The sequence below is a fragment of the Takifugu flavidus genome, chromosome 10, assembly GCF_003711565.1.
Source record: "Takifugu flavidus isolate HTHZ2018 chromosome 10, ASM371156v2, whole genome shotgun sequence".
NCBI lineage: Eukaryota > Metazoa > Chordata > Actinopteri > Tetraodontiformes > Tetraodontidae > Takifugu > Takifugu flavidus.
This window is the reverse complement of record NC_079529.1, coordinates 13,181,505-13,197,606: the sequence shown is the minus strand read 5'-3', so window position 1 is coordinate 13,197,606 and position 16,102 is coordinate 13,181,505. Positions and strand designations below refer to the sequence as shown.

At 43.6% G+C, this 16,102-nt stretch overlaps 2 protein-coding genes across 3 annotated transcripts; both read right to left on the bottom strand.

The window, feature by feature from the left end:
* Positions 1-10,937: 10,937 nt before the first annotated feature.
* On the bottom strand, positions 10,938-14,006 carry apom (apolipoprotein M). 2 transcript variants are annotated; one of them, XR_008952262.1, is made up of 7 exons: positions 13,739-14,006; positions 13,328-13,467; positions 12,547-12,617; positions 12,107-12,241; positions 11,937-12,035; positions 11,600-11,865; positions 10,938-11,557 (listed from the first exon to the last, which is right to left on the bottom strand). XR_008952262.1 is itself a non-coding variant. In XM_057044453.1 (6 exons), exons 1-6 carry the CDS (start codon positions 13,850-13,852, stop codon positions 11,852-11,854), a joined length of 573 nt encoding a protein of 190 aa, XP_056900433.1. In that variant the 5' UTR covers positions 13,853-14,006; the 3' UTR covers positions 10,938-11,851. The 2 variants fall into 2 exon arrangements, 1 of the variants encoding a protein (XP_056900433.1); XM_057044453.1 differs by having other exon boundaries at positions 10,938-11,865.
* A 561-nt stretch (positions 14,007-14,567) lies between these two features.
* On the bottom strand, positions 14,568-15,994 carry glrx3 (glutaredoxin 3). Its single transcript, XM_057044447.1, has one exon. The coding sequence runs from the start codon at positions 15,929-15,931 to the stop codon at positions 14,954-14,956; it is 978 nt and encodes a 325-aa protein (XP_056900427.1). The 5' UTR covers positions 15,932-15,994; the 3' UTR covers positions 14,568-14,953.
* Positions 15,995-16,102: the final 108 nt, after the last annotated feature.

Below are 16,102 nucleotides of genomic sequence, written 5' to 3'. Positions count from 1 at the left end.
GCGCAGACCTGAGCCACGGAGAGAGGAGAGAGAGAAGGAAAGTCACAGGTTTTTTTTTTAAATCAAATCTGGAGTGTTGCTTTCAGAATGGGAAAGTGGTTTTGGAGCGTCCAGAATCTAGGTTTTGAAAGCTGACAGTGTTGTAACACATCCAGGCAGGCAAGCGTTCACCAAAGCACACAAACACATATTCTGCTCATTACTGTGCCACCCACAGCATGTAAAACTGTGTGACTGTGGACGTTTACTCGTGAATTCGTGGCTTGCCAACGTTCTGAGGTCAAATTGTTTGAAAATGCCATAAAATTGTGACGTCTATCTGTTCATGTTGTTAACAAGTTTTGCTTTGAAGCCCTTCATGGTTTAAATGTGTCACTACTATGTTCTTAATCTCCTCCCATCTTTATCGTAGCTATGCGGTTAGGAGACACATTCTTTTCCAGATAAAATCATGACTATCATCACTGCTGAAGCTGAAATCACGCTAACCCTTTTGCAAGTGAGGCTGTTTAACATTGATGAAAATACCAAAGCGGAACCGTCCACTCTAGAAACAATCGTATATTCATCTTTCTTTTCGCTTTGCTTGTGGTATTTTGGCGTCAGTTCATGTGAAAACAAACGAGAGTAATCTAAAAAGGGAGCACTGTTCAGGTGAAACCCGTTGGCTTTCGTATTTTCATGTCAGAGCCGGCCGATGAGGAATCCCTGTTCAAACCCTGGACAGACCAGTTCCACTTCCTGATGGCTCTTTTGGTCTTTCAGTTTCCCTTTTTCAGTTTCTAATCTCACCCTCTGTGGTTCACACAGGCTTTTTAAAGATTTGAGGAATTTTTTAGAGCACCAGACTAAAATGCCCATAAGCTTTCATCAAATTTCTCTTTCTTATTTACTTTCCATTATCCTAAGTTTAATGATTTAGTAAATCTGTGTGTGTGTGTGTGTGTGTGAGTCTGTGTGTGTCTGTAGAAACAGCTTCCTGATACCTTGGCTGATTCAATCCACGGAAAAGCTGCAGTTATGCATGATATCATCACCATCATCATCATCATATGCACCCACAAGACATATGTTTACACTTCCTCCTCTTGGCTCCACACCCACCAGCTCGTCATTATTCATAGGAACATTTATCAGATGCAGGTGTTAGTTGTGGTGACCTCCAACAGGCTGCAGTCCACTCTTTCGAAATTCTGCGGTCGGGATTACAGCAAAAAAACCAAACTGACAGGGAGCCAAAAATAGACTCAGATGATTATTCTTACACTCTGATGAATTTTGAGCAATTCTACATCCCATCTGAAAAGTCCTCACACAAGATAATAATTAATAATAATAATAATAATAATAATAATAATAATAACAGTAATAATAATAATAATAAGCCGGCGGGACTCAGTCATGATGATGATGATACTACTACTACTAATAATAATAGTAATAATAATAATAATAATGATGATGATGATGATGATACTACTACTACTAATAATAATAGTAATAATAATAATAATAATGATGATGATGATGATGATACTACTACTACTGCTACTACTACTACTAATAATAATAATAATGATAATAATAATAATAATAATAATAAGCCGACGGGACTCAGTCATGATGATGATGATAATAATAATAATGATGATGATGAGGATGATGATGATGATGTTGAAAATAATCATGATGATAATGATAAGAAGAAGAATAACTGGTTGTAGTAGTAGTAGTAGTATTAGTATTCGTAGAAGTACTGTGGTTGTTGTTAGCAGTAGTAGTATTAATATTATTAGTAGTATTAGTATTATTGTCATCATTATTATTAGTAGAAGTGTTGTTGTTGCTTTAACTTGGTTTATGTGACCGTATTTAAAGATAATTACATTACTGCAGTGGTCTTGTACCTGTTTTTTGTTCCTCTTTTATCAGCCTTACTCTTTTGTGGTAACCCTGTGTTATTTCTGTTCAATAAAAATAAATCTAAAGACAAACAAAAACTCCTGCGTGAAATCAACACATTTTGGTTTGAGCCAACAGTGGGAAGTTGTGAAGTGATGTGAATTTCCACTGGTGGCAACTGGAAGGAAGTGAAAGGTAGATATGCTCGTCCAGGGTAAGAGCATCTCTCTTTCACTCTCCCAGAGCATGTGAAGAGGTGACTGGCTCAGTTATTCCTCACTCACCTCCATTCCGACAGAAAGTGAAAGTTTCAACGGTATAAATGTTCCTTTTAATCTCTTAAAACATAAAAATCGGCATGTTTGTAAAGCCAAAGAAATGGAACCCTTGAGTCATCTGCCTTGTGTGAAACTCAAAATGAAGCTGCTGTTGTGAGTTTGAATGATCAGTCCAACAGGGCTTGTTCAGACCTGTTGTGTGTGTGTGTGTGTGTGTGTGTATTGTTGAAACTAGAAAAGCAAGTGCTACACAACCTTTGCACAGCAGAATAAAATGGGAGAAAACCATCACCCACGCTGGAAAGAGTGGAGACACGATATTAGCACGTGGCTAAACATTTGGAACGCAGTCCTGCTCTTTTATTCCGGCTGTCTCTCATCTGCTGTGGACTTTTGAGAGTGTATGAGAGTGCTGAAGGATGTGAGGAAAAGACATGTCCTTCCATGTCCTTCCATGTCCTTCCATGTCCTTCCAGACTGAGGTCATGGTCAACACCTGACTCCCACAATCCTCCTGGGTTCTCAGGCCTCCATTTATGGAGGCAGAACCTAAACCTCCTCAGATCAAACCTTCATGTCTCAGCAGCCTTCGCCTTCCTGGTACAGCCCAATCATTATCAGTCTTCTCATCTTTCCCACATGCAACTCCCCTCAGCCAGGTTTGCGTCATGAAATAAAGTGTTATCAGGCTAAGAGAGGTGATCTCATGGCAGGAAGGAAAGGAAGTTTGGCAGGAGGCCAAGATAAGAGGAAATGACAAAAGGAAGCTGCTCAGGGTACTAAATGCGTTTATGCCATGACATTAGAGAAAAGAGAGAGAGAGAGAGACGTGTCTAACGGAGGAAATTTGGACCAAAAAAAATTGGCCACTCACACAACTCTGTCATCTGATGGCTTAAAGGATTATAAATCTGCACTTGGTCAAAATCCAAAATTCATAACATCTAATTAAGAAGGATGATGTATAACATACTTTTTACGACTTAGAATGTATAACTTACTGGAATAATTGCTGGACAAAAAATTAAACTCGCATTTTGAGCATATTTTTTAGGCTGTCAAAGCAATTAACATATTCAAATAAACGGGAGAAACATGATACTATAAATTTCTAAATAATCGGGGTGGGATTTTTCTCTATCTTTCTATAGTCCCCATTTGAAAATGTGGTAGAAACTAATTTAAAGTAGTTTGAATATAAGGTGACAACGTGACGCTTGACTGGTTTTCTGTGCAGTGTTTGTGGAGTGATGATGACACAAGATGAATAATCTCCTGATCTTACACCCGAAACCAAGGAAACAAAAATGACAAACACGAAAGGGCAACAAATCATTAACGTGTTATTAATATTGCTTCCTGTTATAGACATCATCTCTTCTTAATCTCTAGCTCTAACCGAACAACCTCACACCCTTTCGTTCTTTTGTTGCTGTCAACTGCTTTCACTTTTCCAGGCAGCTAGCCACTAATGCTTCCCAAGGAAGGTTTCCCGATTTTCCCAACTTGCTTTTATGAATGATAAAACTTTTAATAACAGTGACCTCACACTCCAGGGGTCACAAAACCTTTCAAACCAGCCGTAACCTGTCAATCAGCAGCTGGAAACTCATCAGTTTTTCTGCTGATGCAACTAAAGGTAGCGTGTTAGACACAGTCATGAAGGTTTGGGTGTGGAGCTGAAACAGTCCGTCCCGGGAGCTTTAATGAAGGCTGGACGGACTCGATCAATGTCTCAGCAAATTCTCCTAAAATAACCAGAGCTTACATTTCAGAGACGCAGCTGCTCTCTGTGTTTGCAGGCAGAACAGGCTGTTTGTTTTTGTGAGCGGGACAATGAAGGTCCACTTACCTTAGCCAAGCAGAAAGTTTAACCAAACCACAATGTTTCTCTGAACCCAACAACTTGTTTTCCTGTGAATCCTAACAGATGCCAGCCGTCAACTTTATTAACAGGTCGGCACACATCTCAGAGGAAGGTTAATTATCAGCTTAGGATCATTTCTAATAATCAGGAGAGCTGTGACGTTCCCCTCTACTGGTGCTTCTGCAGCCTCCACAATTCTTCTTTCAAGGTGACAGAAGCTAAATGTCTTCATACATCTGGTAGATATGAATCAGTCCCAGATTACTTCTCTAATGGCTGCGGTGCTGGTTCCTCTTCAGCAGTTGCCTCCCACACATGTGTTGCCTTGTTTGTGTGTTGTGGTTTTACAGTTTGTTGCAGCAAAGCAACTAAAGTCACGAACTTTGCTTCTGCAAATGATGGAGCTGTTGAGACTTTATGCATCTCTCTTTTATCCCTCAACTAACTCCCGTGTCATCAGGTCTAAGCAAAACCAAGAAAGCGTCGGCTTTATGTTCCCAGGAGGCTGCGCGCCTGTGTTCTTGTATTTATATAGACGTGACAAAATCTGTAAAATGTCTAAAATGCTCTCAGCAAACATTAGAAAACGGGCCCTCGGCAGCGGCTGCTGTTCTGCTCCAACTGTAGAAGAACCACGGCTGGTTCCTTTCAGCGCCGTGGCAGATATTCATGCGGATGCTGGAGATGACGGTTTAGGGATTTCATGTTTTATTTTGGAGGGGGTCACAGTTTTAATGTCAGCCTTGTTCTGGGCTTAATATGGGCTGGAAGCTGAACCAGTCCCCTCAGGAACTCTCTTTAATCAGGATTCAGTTTACAGTTATAGATTTTTTTTGACATACAGAGAACAGTGTTATTATAGCCGCTCTCTGTCAGAAAATGCTAGATTACAGCGATTCCTTTATCATGTACAGACACTCACAGAAACCGCCATCACCGCCACTTTGCTTAATTCATAGATTAGGACCCACAAATTGAAGGTTGGAAGGAAGTGGTTTTCTTACTCAATAAAAGGTTTCCATCTATGCTGGAAGGACAGTCTGACAGCACACAGCGAATTACGTCTTTTCTGTTGAACTCTTACAAGTCTGTGAGCAGTGAATCAGGACAGACCACATGTCTCAGGCCCTCACCAGGATGCCGCCCCACCCCGCCCATCTAGATAGATAGATAGATAGATAGATAGATAGATAGATAGATAGATATAGATAGATAGATAGATAGATAGATAGGTGGGTGGGTGGAGGGAGGGAGGGAGGGATGGGTGGGTGGGTGGGTGGGTGGATGGACAGATGGACGGACGGATGAAAGGATCTACCTGGTAGGTCAGAAAACCCGGCTGGATCAGGGCCAACACTTATCTAATTTGCGGGGTCTTTCGCTCACAACAGAAGACGTTTTCTTCTTTCCATTACTTTGATCACTAAATTTCAACAGTCTGTGAAATACCTGCTGACAGAGGAGCTGACAGGAACTTCGTGGTTGGCCAACAACCTCGTCAAAGTGCAAAGGCTCAAGAGAACAAAGGCGTGAGTGTTGTGTGGGGGGAATTATCAGACTGCCATACCTGTCGGGGTTGATGTCACACTGCCTGCTTTCTCTGTATCCTCGTCCTACACAGGCCGCAAACGTTGAGGCGAGTGCAGACTTGACACAAAGGGATGTTTTTTTCTATGTCACCATTAATAAATCTGTGCTATTAATAACGTCTCCTATGAAACCTGTTTAAAACATTGACAGTCCTGTCCTGGGAATTCACTAAGGTTTGGACAAGGTTGGCCAGAGATGTTCCATGAAATGTTTTAAATAGGTAGGTTTTACTTAGCTGTTACTGCTTTATTATTTAGATGTTGGTTAAAAAAAACCATCAGGAAATGCTCTCATATTTCAATATTAAATATATTTTCGGGCAACACAAACATGCACCACATTTAACACAATACCTTGCAGTGGTCAAATCAAGTCTGATCTTTACCTTGATAACTTCCCAGTACCTGATGGATATGACATTTTATATATATAACATATAATGATGATGATGACAGCAAAGAGAAGCAGACACAAGGGGTCAGGAAACAGTTTCGCCTTGTTGGTTGAGGAAAGTCAGAATGCTGCCGAGGACTTCTTCCGAAGATCAACAGAGATCACGTGGGTGCGAACATTACGGGGGGGAAGGGGGGGGGGGGGGGGGGGGGGGGACCAGAACGACTGATCCCACCACATGTGTGGCTTCCTGTTTTTCACCTGTCACTGCAACCTGTTTCAGTTTCAGCCTGTAGAGTCACAGTGTTATTGGGGTCAGACAAACAGGCCTGCTGAATCCACCTCCGGTAACACGGAACAGACACCCAGCGACCTTTACAACATCTTTGCACAACATATTTTATAACGAGGTTGTAAACCGTGATGTCATGTGGACAACATTGGTGACATCAACGTTTGATTCTTATCCGGATGGAGGTGGCGCCACCGTGTGGCTGCAGAACACATCTCACTCTAGAAAACATCACAAGTCACTGCTGACTCCTTAAAATGAATATAATAGTAAACTGCATAAATTACACAAACCTGACTCATTTAGAAAATTGTACCATCTTTAAGAGTGATTATTATATTTGTCTGAAGTTACTAAAGTGTACACTTTAGGACATCACTATTGCTTTGGTTTTGGTCCGTAAATAGACACTTTCTGTCTGAAAATAGAATATATTAGTGTTGCCTATGTAGAAAACAACAAAAAAATAAAAAATCATTTGAACATTTTTGTCCTACATGTAATTTTGGCATAAAATTTCATCTTTTCCTGTAAAAATATGCTCAACCAAATCAGTGATAAATGGGAAATGCAACCCTCCGTACAGGCCTGCTGCTATATTAAGTCCTCCTGGAGGCTTTTCAGCATGATTGAAGTTCAAAAGCTCCCCAGAGGGTGATGTCTGACAGAACTTCACCGGTGATGTTGATGCTGATTATGTCATCCTCTTTCAGTCTCACCACATTGGCCACCCACACGGAGCCTTCTGTTGTGGGTGGGAAGGTTCCCTCAGCCAGTTTCCTCAGACTCTTGTCATCTGCAGCGTTTCTTATGAGAATAACGGATTTGCTCCGAGTTTGGCTGGCGTGCTTTGTGAAGGCGACCTGGGCGTAGAGGAAGTAGAGACTGTTCTTCCGGCAGTGAATGGAGCCTTTGAGGAGGTGGACGAAGGAACAGGAGCCACCACTGTGGAACTCCTGCCATGAGAGGTTGTCTGGAGCTGTGGGCGCATTCAAACAGCCATGAACTGATCAGTGATTCAAGCAGTTTCACCTCATCTAAAGTTAAACACAACAATTAAACACACGCAGAAACATCCCAGGTTTATTTAGGTGTCCTGTTCAGCTCTGAATTGGGTGTGTTGGATCAGGGACCTTCTTCACGGAGGAAAACAGCAGAACGGTACGAGGAAGAGTGAAAACATGCTGTCTGTCTGTCTGTCTGCCTGTCTGTCTGTCTGTCTGTCTGTCTGTCTGTCTGTTTGCCTGCCTGCCTGCCTGCCTGCCTGCCTGTCTGTCTGCCTGCCTGCCTGCCTGCCTGTCTGTCTGCCTGTCTGTCTGTCTGTCTGCCTGCCTGTCTGTCTGCCTGTCTGCCTGCTGCCTGCCTGCCTGCCTGCCTGCCTGTCTGCCTGCCTGCCTGCCTGCCTGCCTGTCTGTCTGTCTGTCTGTCTGTCTGTCTGTTTGCCTGCCTGCCTGTCTGCCTGTCTGCTGCCTGTCTGTCTGTCTGTCTGTCTGTTTGCCTGCCTGCCTGCCTGCCTGTCTGTCTGTCTGCCTGCCTGTCTGTCTGTTTGCCTGCCTGCCTGTCTGTCTGTCTGTCTGCCTGCCTGCCTGCCTGCCTGCCTGCCTGTCTGTCTGTCTGTCTGTCTGTCTGTCTGTCTGCCTGTCTGCCTGCCTTCCTGCCTGCCTGTCTGTCTGTCTGTCTGCCTGTCTGTCTGTCTGTCCTGTCTGTCTGTCTGTCTGTCTGCCTGCCTGTCTGTCTGTCTGTCTGTCTGCCTGCCTGCCTGTCTGTCTGTCTGTCTGCCTGCCTGTCTGTCTGCCTGCCTGTCTGTCTGCCTGTCTGCCTGCCTGCCTGTCTGTCTGTCTGCCTGCCTGTCTGCCTGTCTGCCTGCCTGTCTGTCTGCCTGCCTGCCTGTCTGCCTGCCTGCCTGTCTGTCTGTCTGTCTGTCTGCCTGCCTGCCTGCCTGTCTGTCTGTGCTTTCACCTGACCTAAAGAAAATACAAAGCTGTAACTTACACTTCATTAGCTGAATGTATGAAAGAGATGAGCCTGAAAACAAAGACAAATAAGTTTTAACTTTTTTTTGAATGTATAAGAAATTATTTTTTAAAAACCAACAAACCCTTACCTGTTGATTTTAATGTGGCAGTAATAGCGTTGACTGGAAGAAGAAAGTTAAGTTGTCAAATATCATGCTAAATTTTAGCTCCAGTCATGTTTGTATTGTCAGTGGCCAAGATAAATGAGTGGATTTCCTTAGTGTTCACTAAATACTGTACCTGTTGGACTGATGCTTGGTCTCAGAGAAGAGACATCCTCCTTTGTAAATAGAAAAGAAAACATTATCAGCACCATCATGGTTGTTGTTGCTGCTCAGACTTCATGTTTCCTGTTAAACCTCTGCCATCAAGAGGCAGATCGGGGGAAACAGGGCCATTGACCTATAAACCTCACTTTATGGTCACTACAATTCAATGCTACAAAGATTTTTGCATGCAACAGCTAATTTTAGACTCCTCAAGTGGGATTTTAAAACACTCAAAAGGTTCCAGGCTCAAAATTAGCATGCAGGCCTGATCAATATTAGCCCACCCCCACATTAACAGGGAGCCTGGGCAGCTCATCTGTCTGCTGGAGAGTCGTCACAATTGTGTTTGACTGTGGGCATTGACTAACCTCTGTTGACTTGGATTTGATGGAAATCAGAAGAGCAGCCATAACCAGCATGGCCACAGTCAGGAGGCCACACCACACGTGCAACAGGAGGTGCTTGTGAGAGGACGTCAAATTGCATTCCATTCTGCAAAGACAGATCACAGTAAGCCGGAGGATCAAAACACCTGAGATCCTCCAAACCCCAAAATGAAATTTCAAGCAAGATAAAATGTAATATTAGTATTCGCGTGGCAAAAAGACGGTGCTGGAGTTCAGAATCCTTTCCAACTCCATCACAGTGGGTACACGGGCCCACCATATTTCTGCTTCTTCGGAATTTCACCCCGGGGGCGTTTCTTTCCGCAAATATCAGCATCTAAGTGTATAGTTGTGTGGTTTGCTTGTTTGTTTGTGATGAGTTAAAGTGAAACCTGACTCCTAAAATAGCATTTATGGTTGACTCAATCAGTCACTAATGATGATGCCGGCCAGGTCAATGTGGGAACCGGCATCTTGAACACAATTAACTCTTTATTACATATCTTATAACACAGACTGGGTGAAACGTCCACTGATATGTGACAGAGTCTGAACACACCATTAGTGATTTCATCAATCAGTGCAACATCCAGCACGCCGCCCGTTAACTGTTGACACCATTTTGGTAATTCAAGACTATTTTTATGAGTGGACTAGTCAGTGCCCACAATAAATTCTTCATAGATAACAAGCTGAGAGCAAAGAGTTTTTATAAACATGAGGAAAAGAGTGAAAGTGTGAACTCACCCAGTGTGTGTTGTTCTCTCTGTGTCCAACCTCATCTGCTGGTCTGTCTGAGGGACCTGAAAAGGCAGGCAGGGGTTTTCCTTGCTCGTGAGCTCATAGCAAAGATGTGATTGAGTTGTTGTTTTTTTTAGGGCCGTTCTATAGAAAGAGCTGTGGTTTGACTGAGATGAGGAAGGAGCCTCTGGTGTGTGTGGTGCTACCGGTGCAGCCTGTCAATTAAAAACGTATTGATTTACTGATTTACATTTATATTCGGGGCTGATTTTAGTGTTACTCCACCAGCGTAGCATCTTTCACACTATGATTTCGTTGTGTATCTATAAAGGGTGGATAGATGGCATGGCAATGCTTCCTGTGGTTTTAAATGTAAATAATGGTGGAATTGGAGTGTTTTGGTGGTCTGGTGTGGAGTGCTGAATACGAGTGTGCCCAGCGGATCAACCGCATCAGTTCCAGGGTTTAGTTTTCAGCCATGAGGTTCTCTGTTTTTTTTATTTTAAATTAAACACACCAGTAGAGAAGCTAGCAGGAACTATCAGGAGTTGTTTGGTATGTGTTTGGTTTTTTGTGGTGCTGCGTTGTAAAAAAAAAAAAAAAGGTGGTGGTGGTGGGGGGGGGCTATTTGATGCTGATTCAATGTCTTTTCATGTTGTGGGAAAATGGCATGATTCTGCCCCAGCTGCTCTCACTCACTGGTGTAGATTCCAAAAAGGAAGAGGCACAAAAGGACCACCTAAAACCACCATATCAATGTATGAGCCAAAAACTGAAGGACAAAAAAATGTTAAAACACATGATGTGTTGAATATGGTGGTGAATAAGAGGCAGACTTTACAAATGTGGCTGAGGAAACGTGTTTTTGCAGTAACACATTTATGTTTGTAAAAGTAGACAAATGATGAGATGAGGGGCATTTTCATTTCTCTATTGTGCTCAATTTATGGCCCTTGGGACAGCCCCAACCAAACAGTTTATGTTCTCCACAATCGCATAAATGTCATAAACCTTTTCCCATTTTGTTCCTTCACACACACGCGCACACACACACACACACACCCACACACACACACCCACACACACATTAGTGGGCAGAACATGAGGTTTCAGGTGCTGCCCCTTTAAAGCAAGAGCAACCCACAACTTACATCCTCTTATCGATGTGATTTCTTAGAATATTTAAATCTTGTCTCATACCAAGTGGTTGTTGACGACAGAAGCCTTTTATTACCTTTGCTACAGAGTTCAGATAAAAAACGTCGTTTGTTTGTTAGTTTGTGTTTTAGTCCAATAACAAGTTATGACCACAGTTTAGTGAACTTTTCAGGGGATGTTGATAACCGGCCGTGGAAGAATCCATTACATTTTGGTGATGTTCTGGATTCCAGAGGGACTTTGTTCATCTTAGATCAAACCAAGGGTCTTTGATCATAAAGCAGCAAACTTGGGTTCAGTATACCAAATAGTCTCATAAGAACTGGTTCCACAAAGCGTAATATGAAAATGAAAGTGTGGATTTAAAAAAAGAAAGAAAGAAAATCAAAATTACCAGACAAATGTCAAGTCAGTAGGTGTTAAAACTGCTACACAAGCTGGTTCTGAAAAGGTTCATCTTGAGTCAACAAGTAGAGTTTCACCGCAGCAAGGAGTATGCTGGACCACATACAGCCACTTAAGAGTTTTCCAGAATGTTTATGTGGGTCTCTGTTGAAGATCGGCCATAAAGGAGCCTTTGTTATCAGAAGTTTCATAGAGGAAGTACTTTCTATCAACTTGAACTTTGCACTTTAACAGACTAAGAACAGGAATCGGCTTAAATGACTCAGTAGCAGAGATGCACTCAGCCCCCAAATACAGCCCCACAGTTTGAACGGGATTGATGAAACAGAAGGAAACACTGGCAACTATCACTATCACCCCAACGTCCCAGAAATGTCCATGGTTAAAAGCTTGCAGCTGTGGTAATTCAATTAGAATTCAACAGCAAAAGCCTGAACAGTTTTTATTCCAACCCAGGCTGCAGCAACATTCTGTAAAATGAGCACAGTCCTGTCATGACGTTGGGGTCAGTACTGAATTTATACATAATAGCTGCTCCCTCCTGGTCCTTGATCTTCAGTCACAAAATTCTGCAATTGGAAAAATAAACATTAGGCTTGTTCTTGTGCTGACAGGTAGTGTGAGCGAGCTGGCACCAAACCTTTTTCCTGAGGCAGTGTGACGCTGGCCAACATGTCGTTACAAGCTGTCCGTTTCAGAAAGGCCGCCACCACACCGGGATCCACGTCGCTGCGGCGCGCTGCAACAGTGCACGGACATTAACGGAGGATGCGGCTGATGGGCAGGCTGTCGAAAGCAGCCGTGTCTCACCGTAGAGCAGGAATCTGTTGAGGGAATCCTCCGAGTCTGATGGACTCAGAGGTGGCTCGATCTCCTGGAGGATGATGCACTCGCCGCAGTCGGCCCAGCGGCCGCTCCACAGCAGGCTCCTGCGACTCGGCTTTCCTGAAACGGGCCGACAGGCAAACATCTCAGGAGCAGCAACGTCGGATTTCACAGTTAAACGCTGCTCATAATATCCCATAATCAGGAGAGAGGTTTGAGAGTGTGCCAAATGGCAATAGCAAACAGCTGCTTGCTTATAATTGGGTTTATTAATCATGAATGTCCAACAGTAGGCTGTTATCCATTAAATTGGTAGATAGAAACCCCTTTATTTTGACCTCTACTGTGTGTGTGTGTGTGTGTGTGTGTGTGTGTGTGTGTGTGTGTGTGTGTGTGTGCTGACTGATTGCAGATTCTGTATTTACCTTCCTGTTCCAAATCATGCCTGTCCGTATGTATACGATAGGTCCAGGTCTCTTCTATACAGATTCCTTTCCTGGAAATATGTATTTCATGTCATTTTATAAAATTCAATTTCAGCTTTCAACTGTTTTGTATTCCCCTGAAAAATGACATAAGAAAAGTACGAGATGGACACTTTCATTTTTGAATCCAGACTTCCTGATGTGATTTCCTGTTCCTGATATAACTGCCTACTTGAGACCTACGGTTTCATTTGTGCTTTTGTGCACCTACACACATGAAACATGTGACGCTGCCTTTTATTTTAGCCAGAACTTGAACATGTTCTTCTCTCCTAAAGTAATCATTGACTGGGGTCTTATCTCATGACCTAAACTTGTTTATTAACCTAAATTGACATACAAGCTGACTCAGTCTTTACACATTTCTCCTTCATAGCATTGCCTCATCTGTTTTCTCTGTTTTGTTGGGCACTAGGTGGAACTTTCTGCTTACCTCCTTCCTTAGTTTTATTAAAGTAGAGTAATACAAGAGCCCATTTCCATGAATGAGCCCATTTCCATGAATGAGCCCCACATGTACTTTTAGCCTGAATTATACTATAATCCGTACTCAACTTCGACTGTTTCACTGATTGTTTTCATTAATCAAGCTATTATTGAAAAGTGGATTACTGTGCTTTCCCACTTTCACAGGAAATATTCATTGCAGATGAGTAATCACTGTATTTGAAAGTGAAGCACACTCCCAGAGATTAAATTCCCAGTAATGTGTGTGTCTCACATGTGCGCATGTCCTGTCAGCAGCAGCGTGCCATTGCCACTTCTCTCCATATTGAACCAAAGGCTGTCCAGCGGCTGGAACTTTGCAATCTGGGCCTCATAGCGACTGACGGCTGCTCTGAAGTACCATTTCCCGAGGTACTAAGAGGCAGAGACAGACGGCAGTGAGGGGAGGCTGCAGGCTCGGCCCACAAGAGTGGTTTCTTATGGAAAATACAGCGCAGTGCCATATTTCCATCTCTGTACTACTTGGCATAACAGCGACAACCACGGGTCAAACGGTACAACGTCACCTCACAAGTGTCTTCCATCTTATTTGAGAATCACATGTGACTTTTAATTATTTGGCTGGTTTATTATCCAGTATTTTTTGCATTTTGGCACCAAAAGACACCAAATTTTCATTTCTTACCTGCTGGTGATCAATAGTATTAGCAGGCAGCAACTCAGGAAATGGACAGGGAACAATGGCCTGATAGAAAAAACTAAGCAATGACAGAAGATAAGACACTACTCTGTTCCACATCGTTGCGGTCTGCCAGGAGACACTCCAACACGCACACAAAGGCTGCCTTTCTGGTGGTCAAGTGTCCAAAAAGCTGATATAAAGTAGCGGGTGAAGATTAATAAATAACCAGACCTGAAAACCAACTAAATGACCCCCTTCTTTTATGTAAACAATTCACAAGTCTCATGTTCCAAAATCGCTCTGTAGCCTTGGCCTGAAAAATGACAAGTTCACCTTTTTGAGAGGGGAAAAACCACTGAATCATAAGGGTTTTTTTAAAATTATATTTTATGCTGTTGTTACAGTTATTTTAATGAAGCTAGCAAAACACATTTCTACTCAGTGACATGCAAAAATAGACACGACACAAGAGGGAGGTTGCCCGCAGATAGTGTTTTCCCTAAGAGACTTGACAAAACTTTTGGTAAAACAACCACAGTTGAGCTGCAAGGTGCCAGGATGGGAAAGAAAGCGAGCTGGTGGCCCCCACGCAGCTTTAAAGTCAGAACACGACCTGTCAGAGACACCCACTGGAGACTGATGATTGAAGCGGGAGAGAGGTCACACACACACACACACACCCACACCCACACCCCCACACACACCCACACCCCCCTCCCCACACACAGTGTGTTTATTTAAACGTATTGCTGCTTTGTTTAGAATTTAAGGTTTGGTCTTCCTCAATGCAACAGCGTGACATATTAGACAATTAAAAGTGGCACAGAAAAGATGTTTTTTAAATCCTTTTATTTCTTTAACAAATTAGGTCCCAGACTAGGGGTTTGAAGCAGACTTGGTCACAGGCGTCGTTATATTAAGTCATTCACGAGATGAACAGGAGTGGTCGAGGGACGAGTGCTGCCCTCCCAAATAGCTGCTAAGTGTCCTCAAAAGCAAAGCAAAAATCTCAGAATGAATCTAAAAGCATTAACTGTCCTTTACACAGAAGATGAGACTTGGCTTGGTTTCTATGCTAAAGTGGTTTGTCCAAAATGACTCTGTGTCCAATTCCTGCCCATAAATGGTTCTTTTCACAACTCTGTTTTAGAATTGTAAGTGGATCTTTTCGGGAATCAGGAGCTTCTTTGTGTCTTTGGAACAGCTGAAGGAGGACACCTACGACTCTGCCTTCAGCGTCGACACCAGCTCTCCGTTCTCTTCCAGCTCCTTGATGATGTCAAGACCACCAACCAACTCTCCTTTAACGTACAGCTGGGGGTAGGTTGGCCAGTTAGAAAATGTCTTGAGCCCCTGTCGTACTTCTTCATCCTGCAGGATATCAAAAGTGTCATAAGCCACACCCGTGTTGTTGAGGATACTCAGGGTCTGCCTGCTGAAGCCACATTTGGCAGCCTCCTTATTGCCCTTCATGAACAACATCACCGGGCTCTGGTTGATCAAGGTCTTCAGGCGGTGCTCCAAGCTCTGGGCCTTTGGGCAGGTATTCGCGAGCTCTCCAGACTCCGCCAGCTCTTTAACAATGTCCAATCCTCCCACCAACTCGCCATTCACGTACAGCTGAGGGTAGGTGGGCCAGTTGGAGAAGGTCTTCAGCCCCTGTCGGACCTCCTCGTCAGATAAGATGTCAAAGCTGCTGAACTGAATGTTGTGTTGAGACAGAATGGCAATGATCTGCCGGCTAAAGCCACAGCGGGGTTCCTGAGATGACCCCTTCATGAACAGCATGCAGGGGGCCGCGTTTATCAGCTTTTTCAGTCGCTGGTTCAAGTCCACAACGGGGCTTTCTGCGCCTCCACTTGGACTCCCGCTGGCTGCCAAGCGCTTTACCTTCTTCGTAAGCTCCGGAGCATTGGCGCCGTCCAGGCGGTCCACCTGCTCCTTTCCTCTAAAGAAGAGGAAAGTCGGGACTGACGTAATCTCATGCTTCTCTGACACCTCGGGAACCGCTTCGGCCTCTAGCTTGACAAACGTTGCGTGCGTGTGCTCCTTAGCCAGCTCCGCCATTACTTCGTTCATTTGCCCGCACTGATGAGCCCATGTCGCTTGGAAATGCACTACGGTCAGATTTCTTCCAGCTTTGCTTAGGAAATCGTCAAACTGGTGTTGAGAAGTCGCTTCCACGAAATTCGCCATGTTTAAGTTGCTGCGCCGCGATTCCGCCGATAGCGAGTCGTCACATCCGCTCAAAACTACACCCCTACGAAAACTGGTTGACTTGAGGAAGTCCAAGATGGGACTGCGGAGCCTCCAAATCACGCCTCTACAGACTGCCACCCTATCACGTTCGAGAGGGAGGGCGTTAAA

Bases quoted from the DNA above. Each gene is read 5' to 3' on its own strand.
- glrx3 (XM_057044447.1), bottom strand. From the start codon at position 15,931: ATGGCGAATTTCGTGGAAGCGACTTCTCAACACCAGTTTGACGATTTC.
- apom (XM_057044453.1), bottom strand. From the start codon at position 13,852: ATGTGGAACAGAGTAGTGTCTTATCTTCTGTCATTGCTTAGTTTTTTC. The intron at 13,468-13,738 runs GTAAGAAATGAA...TCTGCCTCTTAG, and splicing joins ATACTATTGATCACCAGCAG to TACCTCGGGAAATGGTACTT. The intron at 12,242-12,546 runs GTAAATACAGAA...GGCCCGTTTCAG, and splicing joins GCATGATTTGGAACAGGAAG to GAAAGCCGAGTCGCAGGAGC.